The sequence below is a fragment of the Neomonachus schauinslandi genome, chromosome 2, assembly GCF_002201575.2.
Source record: "Neomonachus schauinslandi chromosome 2, ASM220157v2, whole genome shotgun sequence".
NCBI lineage: Eukaryota > Metazoa > Chordata > Mammalia > Carnivora > Phocidae > Neomonachus > Neomonachus schauinslandi.
In genome coordinates this window covers 95,952,404-95,975,498 of record NC_058404.1, presented here as the reverse complement: position 1 = coordinate 95,975,498, position 23,095 = coordinate 95,952,404, and the positions used below count along the sequence as shown (strand labels likewise).

Genomic DNA, 23,095 nt, shown 5'->3' with positions numbered 1-23,095 from the left:
AGTTTCCATTGATGATTCTTGCCTGATTCAGTTATTACTATAATCTGGCACTCCAGTATAAGGAACGACTTCCCTTGTTATCAGTGTGGACTTACAGCTTATTTCTTTGGTGGATTATAATCCATTACCATGATTTTTTAGTTTGATGCTCAGATTGTCCCAAATTTGGCTAGTGGGAGCCTCTGATGGGTGGTTTCTGGCTCTTCTTTATTTTTTTTAATTTATTTTTTAAATTAATTTATTTTTTTTAAAGTTTTATTTATTTATTTGATGGACAGAGCTAGCGAGAGAGGGGACACAAGCAGGGGGAGTGGGATAGGGAGAAGCAGGCTGACCACGGAGCAGGGAACCCGGGGCTCGATCCCAGGATTCTGGGATCAGGACCTGAGCCAAAGGCAGATGCTTAATGACAGCCACCCAGGCACCCCTCTGGCTCTTTTTTAAAAAAGTCAACTTTACTGAGCTATAAATATAAATTATACATGTATAAAATACATTCACATTTAATGTTACTACTTAAAGATCATTTCCCAGATACATTATTTCAATAGGATTTCTCACATTTCATAAAGCAGAGGACAGTAGGAGGATTTGTGGCAACAATTAGGTGAGCATTTGGTTTTATAGGTCTCTGCTGAAATCTTAAGTCTGACAATTACTTTTCTAGTGTGATAATTTCCAAAGCATACATGTTGTCCTGTGAATGGATGAAGAGGGCTTAAGAAAATTTTACAAACCTAATACTACATTTAAAAGTTTCCACTTACATTATGAAGAACTTTAAACACACAAAAAGTTGAAAGAATTGTACAGTGAATACCTGTCTAACCACCACCTAGATTTAGTAATTTTGCTATATTTAACTCACCTATCTATTGAATTATTTGAAAGTACCTTGCAGACAGTCATGACGCTTCAGCACTGCTGTCCTAAAAAAACATAGCATCCAGAAAATCAACAATAATTCCCTAATACCATCTGAAATGTAGTTATATTTACTCAGCTGTCCACAAAATATGACTTGAAAATTAAGAAACTTGTCTACAGAAAAACGGACATTTTTTGCCTTTGTATCATTTCTCAAATATATCACTTTAATGTTAAAAAAATAATATATATCCATAATTAATGTTTTTTTCTTATGAAGTATTGGGCATATAAGAAAATATGAAGGTTTTAAAGAACAACAATAATAATCAACACTGGGAACTCAGCACCAAGTTTAGAAATGCATATTGCCTTTACCTTTGAACTTGCCTGTGTGCCCCCTGCAATTTCAACCCATTGCTTCTCTTCTCAGAAAAAAAGGCCTGAATGTAAGTTTTTTGAGTATTTTTTACATGCAATTGACATTCAGTATGACTCCATTAACATACTCTTTGGCACTAATTTTTTTCATTTTAGTCTCATTTTCTTAGATTCATGCATGTTGGTTGTATTGCTGTGAGTCCTTTTCCTTGCCAAAGGGTATTTCACTATTTGATAGAATTTGTTGTTGATAGACCTTTGGATTGTTTTAGTTTTTTCATATTAAAGTGCTACCATGTACATTTTTATGCATGTTTTCCAGTAAACATGTACAAGAGGTTCTTTGGGATAATTTCTTTAGACTGCAGCCCATGAGTGCATTATGAAATTGGTGTACTGGGTCATGATCAGGTTTTTCAAAAATTGGTAGATTCTAGAGTGCTTCACTCAAAATATATTTTTCATCACAATTGTGGGGTTTTTTTTTTAAAGATTTCATTTATTTATTTGAGAGAACAAGCGGTGGGCGGGGGCAGAGAGAGAGAGAGAAGCAGACTTCCTGCTGAGCAGGACGCCCGATGCAGGGGCTCCATCCCAGGACCCAGAGATCATGATCTGAGCTGAAGGCCGACACCCAACTGACTGAGCCACCCAGGTGCCCAACAGTTGTGTTGAAATTACAAAAAAAAATTTTGTATGTTCTAGGGTGTAACATACAGTAAGGCTTACTGTGGGTTGAGACAGATGTGTTGAAAAAGACTCTATTAAGATACTCATTAAGGAGGAATTGCAGCATCTAGGGCAGTGATTCTCAATGGAAGTGATTTTCCCCTATCCCTAAGGGGGCATTTGGCTTTGTCTGGAGATAATACTGTTTTAGGGGAGTGGGGGGTGAGTGCCTGCTACTGGCATTTAGTGGGTAGAGGTCATGGATGATGCTAAACATCCTCCAGCCCCCTATACTTAGAGAGCTATCTGGCTCAAATGTCAGTAATGCCACGGTTGAAAAAACCTTGGTCTCTAGGACCTATATATATGTACCTTCGAATTTATTTGATTATTCCAAATTGTTTTTCAAAGTGGATGTGCCTGGCTTTGCTCTCAATAATGGTATATAGTGTTCTACTTTTTTCTGTCTTGGTCAGTGTTTCAAATTATAAGACCTTAAAATTTTGTCAGCCTGGGGTAGATCAAATACTCTGTCTTAATTTGCATTTCTCATGACCAATGAGGCTGAATGCCACTTTATGTATTTATGGTCCATTTGTATTTCTTGTTTGCTTACCTATCTTTTAGCCATTTTTCCCATTGAGTTGCTGTGTGTGTGTACTGTGTATGTGCACTAATGAATTCTATATGTATTCTGGGTATAATTCCTGTATCGTACTGCAGATATATTCTAGTTTGTTTTTTTTGTTTGTTTTTTTTTGTTTTTTTAAAGATTTTATTTATTTATTTGACAGAGAGAGACACAGCGAGAGAGGGAACACAAGCAGGGGGAGTGGGAGAGGGAGAAGCAGGCTCCTTGCAGAGCAGGGAGCCCGATGCGGGACTCGATCCCAGGACCCTGGGATCATGACCTGAGCTGAAGGCAGTCGCTTAACCAACTGAGCCACCCAGGCGCCCTAGTTTGTTTTGTTTTAAGATTTTATTTATTTGAGAGAGAAATAGAGAAGAGAAATCACGAGCAGGAGGAGGGGGAGAGGCCGACTCTCTGCTGAACAAGGAGCCCAACGCTGGGGGCGGGGTGCACTCCATCCCAGGACCCCAAGATCATGACCTGAGCTGAAGGCACACCCTTAGTCCACTGAGCCACCCACGTGCCCCTCTTCTAGTTTGTTTTGTGTTTTCATTTCCTTTTTTCTTTAAAGATTTTATTTTTATTTATTTGACAGAGAGAGAGAGAGAGCAAGAGCAGGAACACAAGCAGGGGGAGTGGGAGAGGGAGAAGCAGGCTTCCCGCCGAGCAGGGAGCCTGATGTGGGGCTCGATCCCAGGACCCTGGGATCAAGACCCGAGCCGAAGGCAGACGCCTAATGACTGAGCCACCCAGGCACCCCTCTTTTTTTCTTTAAAAGGAATGTCTTTTACTTAAATTGAGACAACCTCTCCTTAAACATTTTGTGAAAAGGGTTTTTTTTTAAGTTTTATATAATGCAAACTCAGTCATCTTGGAACTTCTTGAATCTTCAACAGTACCATCTTAACAAAGGATCTCTTTATCTTTTTAGTATATTATTTTGCTTATTAGAATGTCTTCTTTATATGTCAGTACTTCTATGGGCCCTCTTTTATGCCAGGGACATTTTGACAGATTCCTATGAGATCTCTTAAATTTCTATCTATCTGAAGAATGCCTGGTTACTAACAACTAGGTACAAGGTGGGGAGGGTTAGTTACCATGTTTTCATAAAAATAATCACATTATTCACCATTGCAAATTGGAATGTGTAAAAATATTTTTGTTTTTAACAGGTTGGAGGCGTGATAGAGAAAAGAGAGACGATCAAGATGAAGTTTCCAGTGTGAGAAGTGAGGGTGGTAATATCCGAGGTTCCTTTAGAGGTCGAGGAAGAGGCCGAGGACGGGGAAGAGGACGAGGCAGAGGAAATCCTCGATGTAGGACATGTATTTTTATTTTGTTAAATTAGATGAGTTTGAAAAAAGTATGTAAGCCCTCTTTTCTCCACTATCCTATATAATGTTTTAAGTAATTTTTTTTTTGGTCTGATAATAAAGATGGTTTTATATTTGTTATCCCTTGAAATACTTCACTTTGGATTTTTCTTTATGGTGACTATTTCTCTCTCTCTCTCTTTTTAATGTGTAATCACTTTTCTTTTTCTTACATCAAGTGAACTTCGATTATTCGTATGGCTATCGAGAACATGGTGAAAGGACTGATCAGCCATTTCAAACAGAACTTAATACCAGTATGATGTATTACTATGATGATGGTACAGGTGTGCAGGTGTATCCTGTGGAAGAAGCATTGCTTAAAGAGTATATTAAACGCCAAATGTAAGTTAGACATAGATGGGATAGTAACATCAAATTTTAACATCCTTCATAGTGAATACATTATAACACATTTTCTTTTTTTTTTTATTTTTTTATTTTTATTTTTTTTAAAGATTTTATTTATTTATTTGAGAGAGAGAGAATGAGAGAGAGCAAGCACATAAGAGGGGGGAGGGTCAGAGGGAGAAGCAGACTCCCTGCTGAGTGGGGAGCCCGATGCGGGACTCGATCCTGGGACTCCAGGATCATGACCTGAGCCGAAGACAGTCGCTTAACCAACTGAGCCACCCAGGCGCCCTATAACACATTTTCTAAGCTGTTTATTAGTAAAATTGGAAAATTTTAAGTATTTTATGTTATTTTTTTTTCTAGAAAATATTTGTAAAACATGAAATATTTTTAAAAAACTTATATTTGGTTCAGGTGTTATATAAGACTCCTGCTTTGTCTACTGTTCGGGTATTTCTCTGCTTAAGGGGTATTAAAAAATATTATCGGTATAATATGAGTGATTAAATAAAAGAATATGAAACTGCTATGTATATATATGAAGTTGAACAAAGCCTGGCTTCTTATTTGCAAATAAATTTTTATATTGAAATTTGCAAATGAACATAAATGGCAAAACATTGTGATAGATATTTTTTTACTTTCTTAGCAAACGATTTCAGAATTCTAAGTTTATTTTTTAACTTTTAAGTTCTCTTTCTTTGTGACACATATTGAAGGGGAACTACCTCATCTTTTTTTTTTTTTTTTAAAGATTTTATTTATTTATTTGAGACAGAGAGAATGAGAGAGAGAGAGAGCACATGAGAGGGGGGAGGGTCAGAGGCAGAAGCAGGCTCCCTGCCGAGCAGGGAGCCCGATGCGGGACTCGATCCAGGGACTCCAGGATCATGACCTGAGCCGAAGGCAGTCGCTTAACCAACTGAGCCACCCAGGCGCCCTACCTCATCTTTTTTAGTTCAGACTTTTTACTCTAGTTCTCATAATAGTTGCCTTCTGAATACTGAAGTTGAAGTTAGAATATTTTATTGTCTTTAAGAAAAAAATAACCCTTGTACATATTAGTATTATAGGATGTTTTGCATATTTATATAATGTGTTTATATGGTAGTGAGAAAAATGTCCCCAAGTGATTTGCATAACCAGTTTGCTGAAATTTGATTATTTTTTTATTCTTACAAAGTGCAGGAAAAATGCTATTTTTGAAAGGGTATAAGCATCTTAAAAACATCTTCCTTTATTTATGAAAGAAAATTTACTCTGTTACTAGAAAATAATTTCTTCATCAGCATCATCCAGGCATCTTTCTGGGATGCCTTCATGGTGGATTTGATTGGCTTACATACAATACGAAGCAACTTGTTTATTTTGTTCTTGCTTCTTCTGTTACAGTTGACGCAAACACTGAAGAAAAGGGCCTTTTTATGGGCAGAAAGTGCCTGGCATGTGGCTATCAACTTCAAACCACTATTCCTGTCTTTTTTGTAACTCTTGCTGCCAGGTCCCTTCTGAGACCTGACAGTGGATATGCAACTCCATGTCAGGATAATCGGCCTCCAATGTGCTCATACAAGTGAGGGAGGAGCAGAGCTACATCAGTGTTGACAAAATTTCTGATCATGCAGTGTAGAATCCAGAGCTTCTAAGGTAGGACATGATAATGTCCCCTAGGACACTGAACAAAATGTCAGACACAGCATTGGGCATGACTCCTTTTTTTGTTGTTACTGTTTTAGCAGTAGGATTTTTGGCAGGTGGTAGAGCACCAGGTTTAGAATGACTCTTAATGTTAATCGTTCTTTGATTAGTGGAGTCATGCTTTGAGGAGTCATACTTTTGACTTGGTTTTCTTTGAGGTTTCTCAAGATAGGCTCATTGATTAGGGTTTACATTTTTCTCTTTGAGAAGTTACTGAAAAACTTTCTTGCATTTGTGGAAAACTGTGCTAAATGTATTTTAAAGTAAGAAGCTTAACTACATTATGGATGATTGAATTTTTAAAATTATTTTAACTGAAAAATATATTAATAATTTGTCATTTTGGTGTCAGAATATTAAAAATTTAAGATCTTGATTATTTCTAGCTTCTGAATCTGGCATTTAGATTTAGAGATGAGTAGTTTTGTAACCCACTAGAAGTTTAAAAAAATACATACTATAGGTAATAGGGTGATTTATGAATTTATTCAGATACTAAGGTTTTCACAAAGTACTGGAATAAAAAGTCATCTTATTAATGATTCAGAAGTTTTTGTCTAAGAACAGTTTTAACGTGTGACTAAATCAAATGTCTTAATTTGTGAAAATTTAGAATTTGAGTGTTTGTATTTTGTGCCTACCACGTCAGGCACTGTGAAAAGGACTTTTGACATGTAACAAAAATTAGAACACATGTATTATGTGCCCACCACATGCCAGGCACTGTGAAAAGGGCTTTTTGAGGTATAACAAAATCAGAATGTTTATTTCTTTAAGACTTAAGATTTTTTTCTTCAGTGTTTAAGATGAGTATATGATTTACTGGTGTTACTGAGATGTCAGTAGTATTTCAGAGATCTCTAAGGGAGCTTTGCACTTTGATAGTTGGATAAATATCTGAGTATAAAGAAACAACTTGAGTATTTACATTTCTAAAATAAGATCTTTCCTCCCAGTGAAAAGTAGCTCAAAGCCATTTCTCATTTATGGGTGATTATTTCTTCAAAGTTAGAATTTGACCTGAATATTTCAGGGGTATCTTTAGTCACCCAGTGTTAACACCAAAGTATATTATTTGGTGTGCTTTCTCATAATTTGCCACCGATCTTTGCAAATTCTCTCTGATTTGGAAACATAAGATTATTAATCTGTAGGCCATATTATCATTGATGTTATGTATTTCTTTTGTATTCTTTTGTACATTTCCTCCCATTTGTCCTTTTGGTCTCTCTAGAATTCTTTTCTTATTTTCCGATATGGAGGCTGTAATTTTATTTTATTTATTTATTTAGTTTTTAAAAGATTTTATTTATTTGAGAGAGAGAATGAGAGAGAGAGAGCACATGAGAAGGGGGAGGGTCATGGGGAGAAGCAGACTCCCTGCTGAGCAGGGAGCCCGATGCGGGACTCGATCATGGTACTCCAGGATCATAACCTGAGCCGAAGGCAGTCGCTTAACCAACTGAGCCACCCAGGCTCCCTGGAGGCTGTAATTTTAAATGTGTTTCTCAAATGTCATTATTAAATATATCCATATTATCTTTGTATCTTGGAACTTGTAGTTATTGATTATACAGTTTATCCATTTACATTTCTCACTATACTTTCCTAGAGAAGATTAAGGTACTTAAGTTTTTCCTGTATTTTTACCCCCAGATACCTCATAGTATCATAGATGTTCCTTGTATAGCTATATATTCTGTTCACTCTTAATGTCTTTTATGGTTCTCTCCAACAAAGAAAGAGGGAGATCTTGCAAATATATAATTGTGTGTGTGTGTACACCTGTGCTCATGTATTCATTAAATTTTTACTCAGCATTGTGCTGATTACTAGGATTCAGAAATATATTAAACAATGTCAGTACCCTGTCAATTTAGAAAACAAAACAAAAACTAATCTACCCTGTAAACTTGACAAAGTATACTTCCAAATATAATGTTCTTAGTGATGGGGAATAAATTGGAAGGCAATCTGTAGACCTGTTTTTAGTCATGTAGTGTTTAAATGAAGCAAGTTAAAGTAACTTTAACGAAAATTTTCACTTCATTGACTCATTTTTAAAAAAATCAGTTATTGAAAAAAATCAGTTATTGAGCTATTTTAAAGTAAAATGCTGGTTAATTCTTTATACTTAGGTAAAGCTCATCTAAGTAGAAGTTAATGTTAGGTTTTTGGAAGGGAATCAATAGTCTAAAGTTCTTTCTACTCATGGATAAGAAATTTTAAATTCAATAGGGTTTTGCTCTTTCTTGTATTTACCCCATATCTAAGTTGTATTAAATCTGTATGTTATTAATAAAATAATTTTAAAGCTGTTGATATATGTCATAGATATTTTTATTTCCTGTTGAATAAATGAATTAAACTTATGTTTATTTCTGTTTGTTTCTTTTTTTCAGTGAATATTACTTCAGTATAGAAAATTTAGAACGGGACTTCTTTCTTAGAAGAAAGATGGATAAACAAGGTTTCTTGCCTATTTCCCTGATTGCTGGTTTCCACCGTGTTCAGGCTCTCACTACAAACCTTAATCTCATTTTAGAGGTAATTATTCATTTACAAAACAGTCTGTACTTTCCATTCAATTATTCTGTGAACCTAAAATTGCTCTAAAAATTATATTAAAAACTTTAAGGAAAAAAAAACACAAAAATAATCTTTAGTTGCCTAAGGCTTAGACTCTTTCATGGCTTTTTTTTTTTTTTCATTTTATAAAACCCAAGTAAATGCCTAACCTTGGAAACCCCTCAAATGCGGTTTACTAATGATGTTTCCACCTATTTTTAACCTGATCCTTCAAACTTGGACCTTGAGCTTGGTCCTGTAGTCTTCTCAGGTTGCTGCAAAATAGCATGTATTTCTATTTATTAAAATTTGGAGAATTTTTCCTGTGCTATAGAAACACTAATTTAAAAGTCTGTCCACTTGTATTCTTAATGTTTTCGTTAATTTTTTTGTCCTGTTCTAGAAATGCTTTGAACATTTTTGGTTTTCTGTTCCCTACATACATGCAATCAGATTTGCCCTTTTGCTATAGTTTTGCCAGACTTATATTCTTGTGCCTCTGTGTAGCCAATCCCTTTTCTCATACACAACCCCTGAAACCACTGATCTGATTTTTGTCCCTTTAGTTTTGCCTTTTCCAGAATATCATATAAATAAGTTACATGTTTGTATGTAGTTTGTAGCCCTTTATTTCTGATTTCTTTCACTCAGCATAGTGCTTTTGAGATTTATTCATGTTGTAAGTAGTTTGTTATCAGTAGTTTGTTCTTTCCTATTGTTGATTAGTATTCCACGGTATGGATGTACCACAGTTTATCCCTTCACTTGTTGATAGACATTTAGATTGTTTCCAGTTTTTGGAGATTATGAATAAAGTAGAAAGGTCTTTGTGTAGATATGTTTTCATTTCTGTTGGGTAAATATTGAGGATTGTGGTTGCTGGCATGTATTGTAAGTGTATTAACTGTAAGAAGTATGTTCAAAGTGGGTTTGACCATTTTGCATTCCACCATTTTGTATGAGAGTTCCATTGTTCTATAGCCTCATCAGCACTTGTTATTTCAGTTTATTGATGACTAATGACGCTGAGCATCTTTTTTTATGTGTTTATTTGCCATCAGTGTACCTTTTTTGTTGAAATGTCTGTTCAGATATTTTGCCTATTTTTAATGGAGTGTTTGTTTTTTTATAATTGTAAGAGTTCTTCTGGATACAAATCCTTTGTGTTTCACGAATATTTTTTCCCAAACTTTGGCTCATCCAGACTTCTTTAGCAAATTTTTTTGAACATGTGTGCTCTAGGCTTTAAAAACTAGCTATAGGAAGATTCAAGATTCCAAAAACAATAAAAACTGGTGATTTGTTATTTGTTGATGTGTAATTAATGAGGCTTTGTTCTATGAAAGAAATTACTTCAAGTACTACCATTATTACATTTATTTATAGATGCCATCTAAATAATTTCTGTATACTATAATTTGAAGAAAAGCTGGTTTTTTCCTGTAAAGCTTAGTCTTCAGAAAAATATTATGATATATTCATAGTAGAATGAGTTTATTAACTACTGCCATCGTTTGTACTATAGCAAAGATCTATCTCAGTTGTCATTTTCAGTGAATTTGTTACTGGTTTCCTCCATTCTTCCGTACTTCTGTAGGAATCTGGTTGTAATTTCATTATTGTATGATTTTTTGGTCTGTTGGTGTTCCCAGTGAGTCCTCAGGCATAATTTTTAGGTTATTGATTATCTGTTTCTTTATAACTTACAGCAGTAGGGAAGGAATATTTAAAAGAACTTTTGTGTTACTGTTAATGAATTTACATATAAGCACAGTGATTTAGAACAGCAGAGGTCTACATTCACTTAACATTTATTATGTACCTACCATTGGTTACAGTGGGAAAGTTGTCCTTTCTCTGTTATGAATATAAGGTTTCACTGGGCGTTGCAATATAAACATTGATTTAGAGTACAGGCTTGAGAACCAGCATACACATCCTCGTAGTTTTGTGACCTTGGGCAATGTCCTGAGACTTCTGTAAAGTGGAAATGGTAACAATACATACTTCATAGGGTTGTCTTGAGGATGAAATGTGTAATGACAGCGTCTGGCACAAACAGTAAGCCCTAAATACGAATTTGCTATTATTGTTAGTCTTTAAGGATGCCCTTCTATTGTTCACTCCTTTTTTGGATCTTCATTTCAATTCTATCAATATTTTGTTATTTGTATTTTGATAGGCTCAAGTCTTCTTTCCTGAAAAACTATCAAAAGAAGCAAAATATACTTTAGTTCACACCTCTGTCCCAGATGAGGTTTTCTACATAGCTATTCTTACTGAATCTGTTTCTTCCCATTCATTTGCAGCTTACTGTACTTTTTTTTTACTTTGATACATACATAGTAATATGATTAGTATTGTAGTGGTATTTATCACATAATTATAGTACAGTATTATCTGTAGTCATTATACTGTGTATGAAATCTCTGGATTATTTATTATTCATTGCAAATTAGTACCCTTAAACAACATCAATCTTACCCACCCCCACCTGCTGTTTCCTGGTAACCACGATTTTACTCTTTTTTTTTTTTTTAAATGGGTTTCACTTATTTATTTATTTATTTTTAAAAAGATTTTATTTTTATTTATTTGACAGAGAGAGACACAGCAAGAGAGGGAATACAAGCAGGGGGAGTGGGAGAGGGAGAAACAGACTTCCCGCAGAGCAGGGAGCCTGACATGGCACTTGATCCCAGGACCCCGAGATCATGACCTGAGCTGAAGGCAGACACTTAATGACTGAGCCACCCAGGCGCCCCGAGTTTCACTTTTTTAGATTCCACATATAAGCAATATCATACAGTACCTGTCTTTCTCTGAATTACCTCATTTAGCATAATGTCCGTAAGGTCCATCCATGTTGTTGCAAATGGCAGGATGTCCTCCTATCTCATGGCTGAATAATATTCTCATACATATGTATATCTGTATATACATATATATATATGCATGCCACATTTTCTTTAGCTCTTCATCTGTTGATGGGCATTTAGTTTGTTTCCACATCTTAGCTACTGTGAATAATGCTGCAATAAACATGGGCGTGCAGATATCTCTTCAGAATCCTGTTTTCATTTTCTTTGGGTATATACCTAGAAGTGGAATTGCTGGATCATATGGTAGATCCAGTTTACTGCATTCTTGATTCTTGCTCCATAGCTGAGAGCTGTTTGTGACTTCCTTTTTTTTTTCCCCTAAATTCAAATACTCAGCCATCAGAAAGGATGAGTACCCAACATTTACATCAACATGGGTGGAGCTGGAGGAGATTATGCTGAGTGAAATAAGTCAAGCAGAGAAAGACAGTTATCATATGGTTTCACTTACTTGTGGAACATAAGGAATAGCATGGAGGACATTAGGAGAAGGAAGGGAAAGGTGAAGAGGGGGAATCAGAGGGAGAGACGAACCACGAGAGACTATGGACTCCCAGAAACTGAGGGTTTTAGAGGGGAGGGGAATAGGGGGATGGGTGAGCCTGGTGATGGATATTAAGGAGGGCACATACTGCATGGAGCAATGGGTGTTACACACAAACAATGAATCATGGAACACTACATCAAAAACTAATGATGTACTGTATGGTGACGAACATAACAAAATAAATTCAATTAATCCTTGATCTTTAGCTAATCAGTTGTGTAACTATTCAAGTTACTTAACCTCCTCATGCTTGTTTTCTCATTTTTAAAATAGGGCAAATAATACTTAAACTATCATAGAGTGTAAGGGCTTAAGAGAAGTAATTAACATATTTGTAAAATCCTTAGAACTATTTTTGCTATTCTCACCTGAAACTGTTTTCCAAATTGTCTTACTGTGGTTCCTCAGAATGTGTGCTGCCGTCTTATCTTTAAGTCTTTGCACATAGTAAATCTTTTCTCTTAGTACCAGGCATGGGACCAGGAGCTAGGAATACATTATCTATGTATTCTAATATTGGTATTTGTTCATAATAATAGATACCATTAAGAGAAGGACCAAAATTAATAGTTAGAGAAACCTTCAGGTATCCAGAAATATTAACTGTATACTATAACTAATTGTTCAGAAGTTGAAGATAATCATGGTTTGGTTTTAATAAAACTTTTATTTTGTCTAGATCTCTTCCTTAATTTTTTTTTTTAAGATTTTATTTATTTTTTGACAGATAGCGAGAGAGGGAACACAAATAGGGAGAGTGGGAGAGGGAGAAGCAGGCTTCCCGCCGAGCAGGGAGTCCCATGTGGGGCTCAATCCCAGGACCCTGGGATCATGACCTGAGCCGAAGGCAGATGCTTAATGACTGAGCCACCCAGGTGCCCCTCTTTTCCTTAATTTTGTGTAAAACATAATTTTTGTATGATGTTTTTCAGGTCTAAATCACAACATTCACTTCTGTTCTCTTTATTTTCTTCCTGAAGAATTCAGAATTCTTCACAGAGTGAAGAATTTCCTTCCCATCTTTTACCAGTAGTAAACTAGTTAAACCTTTCTTGGTGACAGTGTTACTTCTTTTTTGTGTATTATTTCTCCTGAGATAGTACATGTTATACTACATAAATTGTTATGCCCCCTTTTTATTAGATTATTCAATAGTTGTATACAAAGAACTTTGGGTTTTTTTTTCCCTACTCATTTTTTTTCTTTTAAATTGAGGCATAATTTATACACTATATATTAGAAATCATAGGATTACATATGACTTTTCTCAGTGTATAAAGTTGTGTAATTGCCCTCCAGATTAAGATATAAAACATGTTCAGCGTCCCAGGAAGCTCCCTTGTGCCCCGCTCCTAGCCTGTACCACTGCTCTCCTCATAGGTAATTGCTTCTCAGAGCTCTCTCAATTTGTTTTTTAATTTCACCTAATCAGAGGTACGTGTACTTTTTTATATCTGACTTGTACTTATCATTTCTGTGAGGCTTATGCATGTTGTTGGTGTGTAGCAGTTGTTCATTATCTATTTTGGGGTAGTATTTCATTATATGAATGTAACACAATGTATTTTTCCATGCTGCTGTTTGTAGATACATGGGTTCTTTCCAGTTTGAATCTGTGGTATGGTTGTGAACATTATCATACATATTTTTTGATGGTCATAATGCTCTTATTTTCCTGTGACATGGGTAACGGGATAAATACACACACACACACACACACACTTAGCTTTTGTAGATACTGCTAAACATTTTTTCCAAATTATTGAACCAATTAAAACTACCACCATTGAGAGTTTCACTTGCTCCATTTTCTATCATCATATTGGCAGTCTTTACCAAACACTGTTCTGAAAAATTTAAGCTGTATAAGCCTGCCCCCAAAAAGATTCAGCCCATTCCTCTTCAGCCCATTCCTCTAAGAACTTCCTTAATGACCCTTTCCAGTCACAGTCAATCTACCCATCAACCTTTTGCCGCAATCCAAACCACTTTTCTGATTATATTAGCATAGATTAATTTTGCCTTTTTATTTGTACACGTTTGTGTAAATGGAATTTTTCTGTCTCCTGGCTCTTTCTTTCTTTTTTTTTTTTTTTTAAAGATTTTATTTATTTGACAGAGAGAGAGAACAGCGAGAGACGGAACACAAGCAGGGGGAGTGGGAGAGGGAGAAGCAGGCCTCCAGCAGAGCAGGGAGCCCGATGCAGAGCAGGGAGCCCGATGCAGAGCAGGGAGCCCGATGCAGAGCAGGGAGCCCGATGCGGGGCTCGATCCCAGGACCCTGGGATCATGACCTGAGCCGAAGGCAGACGCTTACTGACTGAGCCACCCAGGCGCCCCCCTCTCCTGGCTCTTTCATTTGTAGTTTTTGAAATTCATCCATGTTGTTGCAGGATCTGGATGCTAGGTGCACTGAGGTTTGCTACTAGGGTGTCATTGCTTCTAGAATGTTCAGCAGACAAAACTAGGAAAATATATGTTAGAAAAAAAATACAGCTATCACCAATTCAAACCCCTTATTATTGGCTTCTTCCTTATTTCCTTTATTCCCTATTTCATACTCTATTTTTTCAGAGGGTATCCTCATTCCCATCAAAAAAGTTTGTTTTTAAATTTTAATAATATTAAAGTCCTGTCCAGTTTTGAAAGTGTAACTTGAAAAGTGAGTACTATACTAACACTAAGGGCATACAGATGTAAAAGTAACACATACGATATGTTCTTCCACTAAAAGATAGTGAGTTGTAACTTTTATAAAATAACAAGTATGTATGTTCAGTTTTTATATAATATATGTATTTTTCCTGATTTAATTTCTAAAAGGTGAGTACCCTTGAATTTCAGATAAAATTCAGATGAATAAGTTCTTTATTTTGAGGAAATTTTGTTCTAGTTTTATTTTATCATTAAATTGCAGCATGTTTATTTTTGCAAAGCACTATAGTCTAGTGACTAAGACTTAGTGGTGGACAGCTAATAAAAATTGAGTCCTAGTATTGACTCATACTAAGTCTATGATCTTTATTTTTTTTAACAATTTTTTTTTTTTTAGGATTTTTATTTATTTGAGAGAGAGCAAGCACGAGCAAGCACCAGTGGGAGGTGGGGGGAGGGGCAGAAGGAGAGGGAGAAGCAGACTCCCCACTGAGCAGGGAGCCCAGTGCGGGGCTCCATCCCAGGACCCTGAGACCATGACCTGAGCCAAAGGCAGACGCTTAACGACTGAGCCACCCAGGCGCCCCAGTCTATGATCTTTATCAGATTATTTCTTTGAGCCTCAGTTTCCTCATCTGTGTACATTATAGGGTATTGTGAGGAATGTGTATGTCTGTTTCTTATCAATTAATGGTGGTAGTTATTAAAATAGTGCCTAAATTTTATTTGGCGGTATTATATTAAGGTAAGATAAAAGGAAATAGAGAAAAAAAATAAATTTAATTATGGTAAAAGTAGTTTGATTCTAGGTGATGTAATGATCCTTAAAGGCCTATTCTGTTAAAACCAAATTATCTGCTGCATGTTATGTGAGGATATGTGTTACCTATTACAGGGGCAAATGATTTAAAAATTCATTCTAAGTAGTTAATTCATTGGTATTTTTAGAAACATTTATTGTAATAATGTCTGCTAATTTCAGATTTAAAAAATTCCTAGGTTATTAGAAGTATAGGATGTGCAATTACAGTTTTTTGAATGAAAGTTCTTTAATAGCTCAAAATACCTATTTATAGGCACTGAAAGATAGCACAGAAGTGGAAATTGTGGATGAGAAAATGAGAAAAAAGATAGAACCAGAAAAATGGCCAATTCCGGGCCCTCCTCCACGTAGTGTGCCACAAACAGACTTCTCTCAACTGATTGATTGCCCAGAGTTTGTACCAGGCCAAGCCTTTTGTTCACATACAGGTAACAACTTTTCTTCTAGAGCAAGCAGTGTAATGGTGGGCTGTTTGGTCCAATTGACCTATCCTTTAAAAAAGTTTATTTAGGTTGTATAGGAAAATTAAAGATTACAAAATGACTTTTGATGCTCTGAATTCTATTCATTTTGCCCCCCCAGCCATAAATTAAAAAGGGATTTAAGAATTATGGGTAAATCTCTGCTCTGTTCTTAAATTGTGTACTTTGTCATGTACGGAATTTCTACCTATCTTCGTAATTTTACTAAATGATTATAGATATGTTGTGCCAGTTTCCTTTTGTAAGATTGGAGTAGTCTAGTAGGATGAGTAGTTTAAAAGTCTTATACTCAAGAGGGGGTGACTTTAATTTTGCTACTAGTGTGCTTCAATCCTGTCTTGTAAAGACGGGATGACCTATATTCAAAAGCAGCATTGGGGTGCTGTTATGAAATTATTATAATTATAGATAAAGAATTGATGGTAATTAGAATTTCCAAAAACTGCTTTGATATTAAGAATTTTTTCCTGGATCATTTTTAAGACATTCCCTCTTGGGAAAAAATGTGTGTGCTTAAACTTTTTTCAGTCAGGGTGATGATCTACTGATGCTTGGATGTCATGTGATCGAATATGCAGAGGAATAGGTGACTCACTGAAATATTATAAACATTGGAACAAATCGTGCTGCAGAAATGAAAGCGACCAGACTTCTATGCAAGAATGTCTACTCCCGACTCCTTGTGGAGGAGGTTGGGCCACCACTACAATGGAGATAAACACCTTTGTGATGATAATGAGAGAGAGACCAGAGGACTGCTGTTGTTTTTATAGGAGCCACCCATTTGTGTGTAATTAGCCTGAGCTGCATGTGCTACTTTTATTTACGGTGGGAAAGTTAATTATCATTCTGGATATATTGCAAGATTCTGTCTTTTCCTTCCAGTCTTATGTACTTGTGTCCAGATCAATAAAACAAAAATAGAGAGGCTTGAGTAGCATTTCCCAGATTGTTAGGTCCTTTGCTATTTGATTTGCCCTTCAGTGTAGTGTACAGTGTACAACTCACATGTTGTCATAATATTTCACATGGACTATAAGATGTGTTAATGTGGACACTGAGGGATAAGACATTTGAGAAATGAACAAGAATATTTTTTTCTAAACTCTTCAAGATATATTTTTTATATACCAGTATGGGAGACCTACCATCAATAAAGTACCAGCGGACAGTCTCACAGATATTTTTATTTAGTGTTTCTTTGTCAGCCCTCTATGCCTCTAGCCCTAGCAAACAACTTGGGCAATTGTTTTAAAAGTTGAAGAAAAGTGATATTTTTTAGGTTTTCTTAAAGACTTAATGTCTGATTGTATAAGTTAGATTAATTTATTTGTGTAAACTTGGGGTCCAAGGTGACATTTTTAACCTGCTTATGAACAGGCTTTAAGTGAGTTAGACAAAAATAGAAAATACTTTTCCCACAGGGTAGCTAAGATAGGTCAGTCAAGTTGGTGATGCCTGTTCATTTAACCATTTATGCACTATTAATAAAATTACAAGAATAAAATCACAATGCCTTGTACATTTTTGTATTTTTTTAAATATACACTCATTTACATCTCGCATACACATTGCCAAAACAAGTCACTATATATTTAAATGTCAGAAATTTTAGGTTATTTAGATTATACATCTGTAACTGGCTGCATAATGAAGGCATATAGAAAGAATGTTCTTAGAGTTAATACAGATTTACCTTACACCATAGGAATAAATACATAAATTCAGCCTTTTCCATGAATGCCCATATTTCTGACTTTAATAATTATCCTCTGATGAGAAAGCCTTAGGTCCTAAATTCAGTAGAGAGTAGTATGTCACCAAAAATTTGAAATGGATATAGGAATCGGAAAAGTAGATTGTGTTTATCTGTACCTATAAAGAAACTTTTATCTGTATCCTTTTTATCTCTAAAGAGAAGACTTTATATTTCAAAAAACATAACCATTGATGTATACTTCCTGAGGGATTTATATGGTAAAATATTTAAACATTTTTGTTTTTTTCATCAAAGAAATCAAAATGTCTATTTTTCCCTCTATGGAGGTTGAATTGTGTAACATGAGTTCACCTTTGCACTGAACAGAGGACCTCAATGCACCAGAAAATGTTGATTATGGGAATGGTAAGATGTTAATTTTAAAATTTAGGGTTTGCAGTTCAATGGATATAGTATTGCATTATCAACTCTTAAGTAGTAAAAGGATTTCATTCATCAAAATTGAGAGGGTCAGGTACCTGACCATCTTGGGGTTTTTTGTTGTTGTTGGCTTTTTGAAAAATGTGTAGGAGCATCCCTAATGATTTTTTAATAAGCTGTGGGATTTCCTTTGGAAAGTTGCAGAAGTATTCCTGAATGTGCAGCACATAAAGTATATAATCCTTTTAAAGCAATCTGTGTCATTACCTGGATTCAGGGTGGATAAAGAAGTCAAACTAGATAGATAATCATGGAACATATAGGGTGATTTTACCCCTGGAGAGTCATGTTGACAATTTTTTCAATTAATGAAAACAGCAAAGATAAATTTTTTTCTATGTTCTCACAAATTAGAACCTATAAATGTCAAAGTGTGTGTCTAATTTCTTATCTGTAAGTTTAATGTCCAGTCATCCAAGTAATATGCAGACTCATTGGTTTTTGGAAGATTAGGGCTTTACCGTTACCCTTAAAATTTACATACATAATGTTTGAAATTTTTTCATTGTAAAAGAAAACAAGTCACACAGCATGTGTGTAGGTAATTATAAGGTGAACATTTCCCTTTAAAAACTCAGACTATTCTAAATTTTCTTGTCTTACTCAAATTCTTTGGTATTTTAATGTTTAATTTGTAAGCATGTGTTGTGGATATAGTGAAACACTTGACTTCATGGTAGAAACATTCAAGCTTAGCGAGCATTTAGAGATGATTATATAATAAACTTAAGTAGGTGTTTAAGATTAGATTTCTGTGTTAAAAATAGTAGTTAACTGATTTCCCTACCATGTGCCATTCTAATCATTTATACATAAACTATCCGTAGTAATTTGGTTGATTCTTACAGTTGCCAGGGTGGTGGTTCTTAGTCTGTTTTTAAGGCTTTATTCACTTTATGAGCATAGGTGATTTATAGTATTAGAAATAGGGTTCTCTGCTGATAAATGTCTTCCCATTCCTATAACTTTAATATCAATACTTGCAGCCCAAACCCAGCATTTCACCTATACTACCTCTGTGGGTCAATTGATGATACATGTACCATTAATTAAGAAAGTTGTAAGCAGCAATGTCAAATAGAAATATAATGTTTGCTACACATGTAATCCTAATAATTTTAATAGCCTGAAAAGCTACAAAACAAATGAAATTAATTTTAATAACATTTAAAATATTTTAATATACCCAGATATTTTAACATTAATATAAAAATTACAGATCCATATTACTTTTTTAGATATTTTGTACTAAGACTTTGAAATCTGGTATGGACCTTAAACTTACTAGCACGTTTTAGGACTACCCATGTTTTAAGTGCTCAGTAGCTCCATATGACTAGCGGCTGTGTTCTGGACAATGCAATTTTAGAGCCTTCTCCATTATGAAGCAATGTACTTTTAAAAAAAAGTAGTATAGTAATTTGATATTTGAATCCTGTATCTAATAGGTGTTCATAGAGAGGATAATAACTCTTACTTGTTTCTAGCATGTAGTAGATGAGAGTAAAATCTTGGAATATTCTTCTCAAACCCAAAGTCCTGGAATGTGCCTTTGCATTTTCATTTAGTAAATAAAAGAATTGTTGCTGTTAATTTATTTCAACTTTCTCCATGTAATATTCAGCTTTGCAGTACTTTCAAGTAATTGGCTTTTGGGGACTAAATTAAATGATATTTAGAATCTTAGAGTATAAATTTGTATTTAAAACTCTTTGTCCAGGAAGTACGTATTGCATTATAAATTAAAATAAGTATTCTTTTTAATTTTTAGAAAAAGATTTGTAAAGGAATCAGGATTTTATTTATAGAGGATGTAATTATTTTGATTAAGAGATAGTGTGGAGAAAAGCATTTTTAATTCCAAAAGAGTTTTAAAATGTTTTAAACTTTATTACCAGGGCAGTGCACTTTAATGGTGTGACATTCTACTCTTTACAGTATCCAATAGGAGCTAAGTGGGCACACTGCATTTAGGTAAAACTCAGTAAGCAAGGAAATGTGAAGTGTGAATAATGATTGCCTTGCTATAGATTGTAGCAGAATAGTGAAGGACTGATACTGCCTTGAATAAAATATGCATTTACTCTGCTTAATAGCATTTGAGATTCCATAATTTCATTATAATTGATAGATTTTAAGATTTGACAGGGAATTGACCTCTAAATTAAATGTATTACCACAATTAGTGACTCAATTGATATGCTTAAGAAGTTTGAATGAATGTGATCTGTGTAAGAGTTGGTGACATTTCTTTTATCTATTATTCGTTGGCTTCACTCAAATACATCTTACATTACATCTTTTCAGGTTTGAAAGGCATTGGAAAAATTGTGATTGAGATTTGATATATCATGTTTTTGTGGGAAAAAAATCAAGCCTAAGTAAAGAAAAAGAAATGTTTTATAAGTAAGAAAACCATATTTTAACTAAGTACTAACTTAAAATTTTAGAGTCTGCCCCAAATTCTCCAAGAACTGGAAGTCCACTGAACCCAAAGAAAAATACTGAAACAAGTAATCTTCAAGCAATGTCTAGAGGTTTGTCTACAAGTTTGCCTGACTTGGACTCAGAACCTTGGGTAGAAGTTAAAAAGAGACATCGTCCATCTCCAGTGAAATTGAAGGTAAATTGTTATAAACCAAGTGAAGTGTAGTACATTCCTGGGTTGAGTGTAAGGCCAATGTATTTTGTTTGTCAAGTAAATCTATAAAATTTGGAAAAGTTTAAATTGTAAAAATTGGCTATAAGTGAAAACTTTAGGTATACTCAGTAGTTGAAAATAAGTTATATTGTGTCAATTTTAAAAATTTATCTTCTATTTCTGAATATGATTTAAGAATATTTTGATGTGGTCTTTTTACTTGTGACTAATTTAAATTTGAATAACTTTTTTAAAGCTGACAAAATTTTTCTAAATTGTGAATTTATATTATAACCTTGTTATATTATTTGTGACCTGTTAATTATTTATAAAGTGTACAGATTATATGTGTTTTTGGTGCTTTTGTGTACAGTAAGGAAGGAAAAGAGAATTGATTTCTTAGGGGCACATGAGGGAGTGGGATGTGTGGTTATGAAACAGCAGAAGAGATCCTTGATGGTAGCACTGCTATATTTTTGACACATGGTTGGATACACAAAATTTGAAGTGTGATAAAAATTGCTCTGATCTAAACCATAAATAAAATGAGTACAAATAAAGCTGGGGAGATCTGAGTAAGATTAATGGGTTATTACAGTGTTTATCTTGTTTGTGATATTTTGCTATACTTTCACAAGATGTTACTATTGGGGGAAACTAGGTAAAAAAATAATGTAAGATTTCTATTATAACTGTATGTGAATGTACAATTATCTCAAAGTAAGAAGTTTACTACAAATAAATGTGGAAACAGTGATACTCAAATGATTCAAATATTGAAAGTCAGCTCTGTAAGGAAAAGGTTACTAAAAAGAATTGGGAAGCATAAAGAAGGCTATTATATTGAAGATTATTATGAACCCAAGGCGCTTTATCCTTACCATCACAGCATGAAGAAGAGAGCATGAAGGGTTATAAGAGTCGTTCTCCGTTGGGGGAATGAGGGAGTGATGAAATTTTGCTTTGTCAGGGGATATTTGGCAATCTCTGGAGACATTTTTTGGTTGTTAAAACTGGGAGAGTGCTATTGCATCTTGTGAGTGGAGGCCAAAGATGCTGCTAAACATCCTACAGCGCACAACGCCCCCCCCCCCAAAAAAAAACCCCAAAGAATTATCAAGCCTAACATGTCAGTAGTGCTGAGCTTGAAAAACCCTCATCAAAGATAACTTTTTAATTAGCTGTGGGGGTTAAACATAGCATATTTAAATGTTAAAAGAGGTGGTCCCCCCTCCCTCCCCCTCCCACTGGGGACATCTTAAAAGCCTGAAGTAGCTTTCTAGGGGTGCCTGGGCGGCTCGTTCAGTTAAGTGTCCGACTCTTGGTTTTTGCTCAGGGTGGCAAGATCCAGCCCCATGTGGGGCTGCCTCCCTCTCCCCCCTGCTCCTCCCCCTACTCATGTGCTCACTCATTATAAGTAAAAATCTTTAAAAAAAATCCTAAAGCAGCTTTCTCAAGACAAGATTTTCTGAAGTTCTTGATTAATTCTATGATTATCATCGCAAATAACATACCTGTATAGGTAGGGAGGCTAAGGATGGTGTCCTGAAAACACATACACACACACACACAAAAAAAAACCATAAAAAGGATCGTGTCCTGGATCATTGACAAAGATTTGTATAGTATTTTATTTATTCTAAGATCTACATCTGTCCTCCACATTAAAAAAATCTCCATTTCAGTATTTCTTTTAAAATAATGGTTCCTCCCTTGTATGCTATTGGTGGGGAAGTAAATTGATACAGCCACTGTAGAAGATAGTATGGAGTTTCCTTGAAAATTTAAAAATAGAGGGGCGCCTGGGTGGCTCAGATGGTTAAACGTCTGCCTTTGGCTGAGGTCATGATCCCAGGGTCCTGGGATCGAGCCCCACATCAGGCTCCTGGCTCAGCTCCTGCTTTTCCCTCTCCCTCTTCCTCTCCCCCTGCTCATGCTCTCTCTCTCTCTCTGTATCTCTGTGTCTCAAATGAATAAATAAAATCTTAAAAAAAAGAAAAAAATTTAAAAATAGAAATTACCATATGATCCAATAGTTCCACTAGTGAATATTTATCCAAAGAAAATGAAAATACTAATTCAAAAAGATATATGCACTTCTATGTTTATTGAAGTATTATTTACAATAGCTAATATGTGGAAGCAACCTAAGTGTCCACTGATAAGGAAGATGTGATACACATATATAGTGGAATGTTACCCGTAAAACAGGATGAAATTGTGCCATATGCGACAACATGGGTGTGCCTAGAGGGTATTATGCTAAGTGAAATAAGTCAAAATGAAAAAGGGAAATACTATAGGATTTCACCCATGTGGAA

The 23,095-nt window shown here is 35.0% G+C and overlaps 1 protein-coding gene across 1 annotated transcript in view; it reads left to right on the top strand.

Annotated features, from left to right (window-relative positions):
• Window positions 1-23,095, top strand: part of LARP1B (La ribonucleoprotein 1B) — a 129,602-nt gene that overhangs the window by 19,751 nt on the left and 86,756 nt on the right. Inside the window, exons 6-10 of the mRNA XM_044912619.1 lie at window positions 3,724-3,867; window positions 4,104-4,269; window positions 8,379-8,523; window positions 15,705-15,879; window positions 20,584-20,756. Coding sequence (XP_044768554.1) covers window positions 3,724-3,867; window positions 4,104-4,269; window positions 8,379-8,523; window positions 15,705-15,879; window positions 20,584-20,756 — 803 coding nt within the window. The remainder of the gene's footprint in view (window positions 1-3,723; window positions 3,868-4,103; window positions 4,270-8,378; window positions 8,524-15,704; window positions 15,880-20,583; window positions 20,757-23,095) is intronic.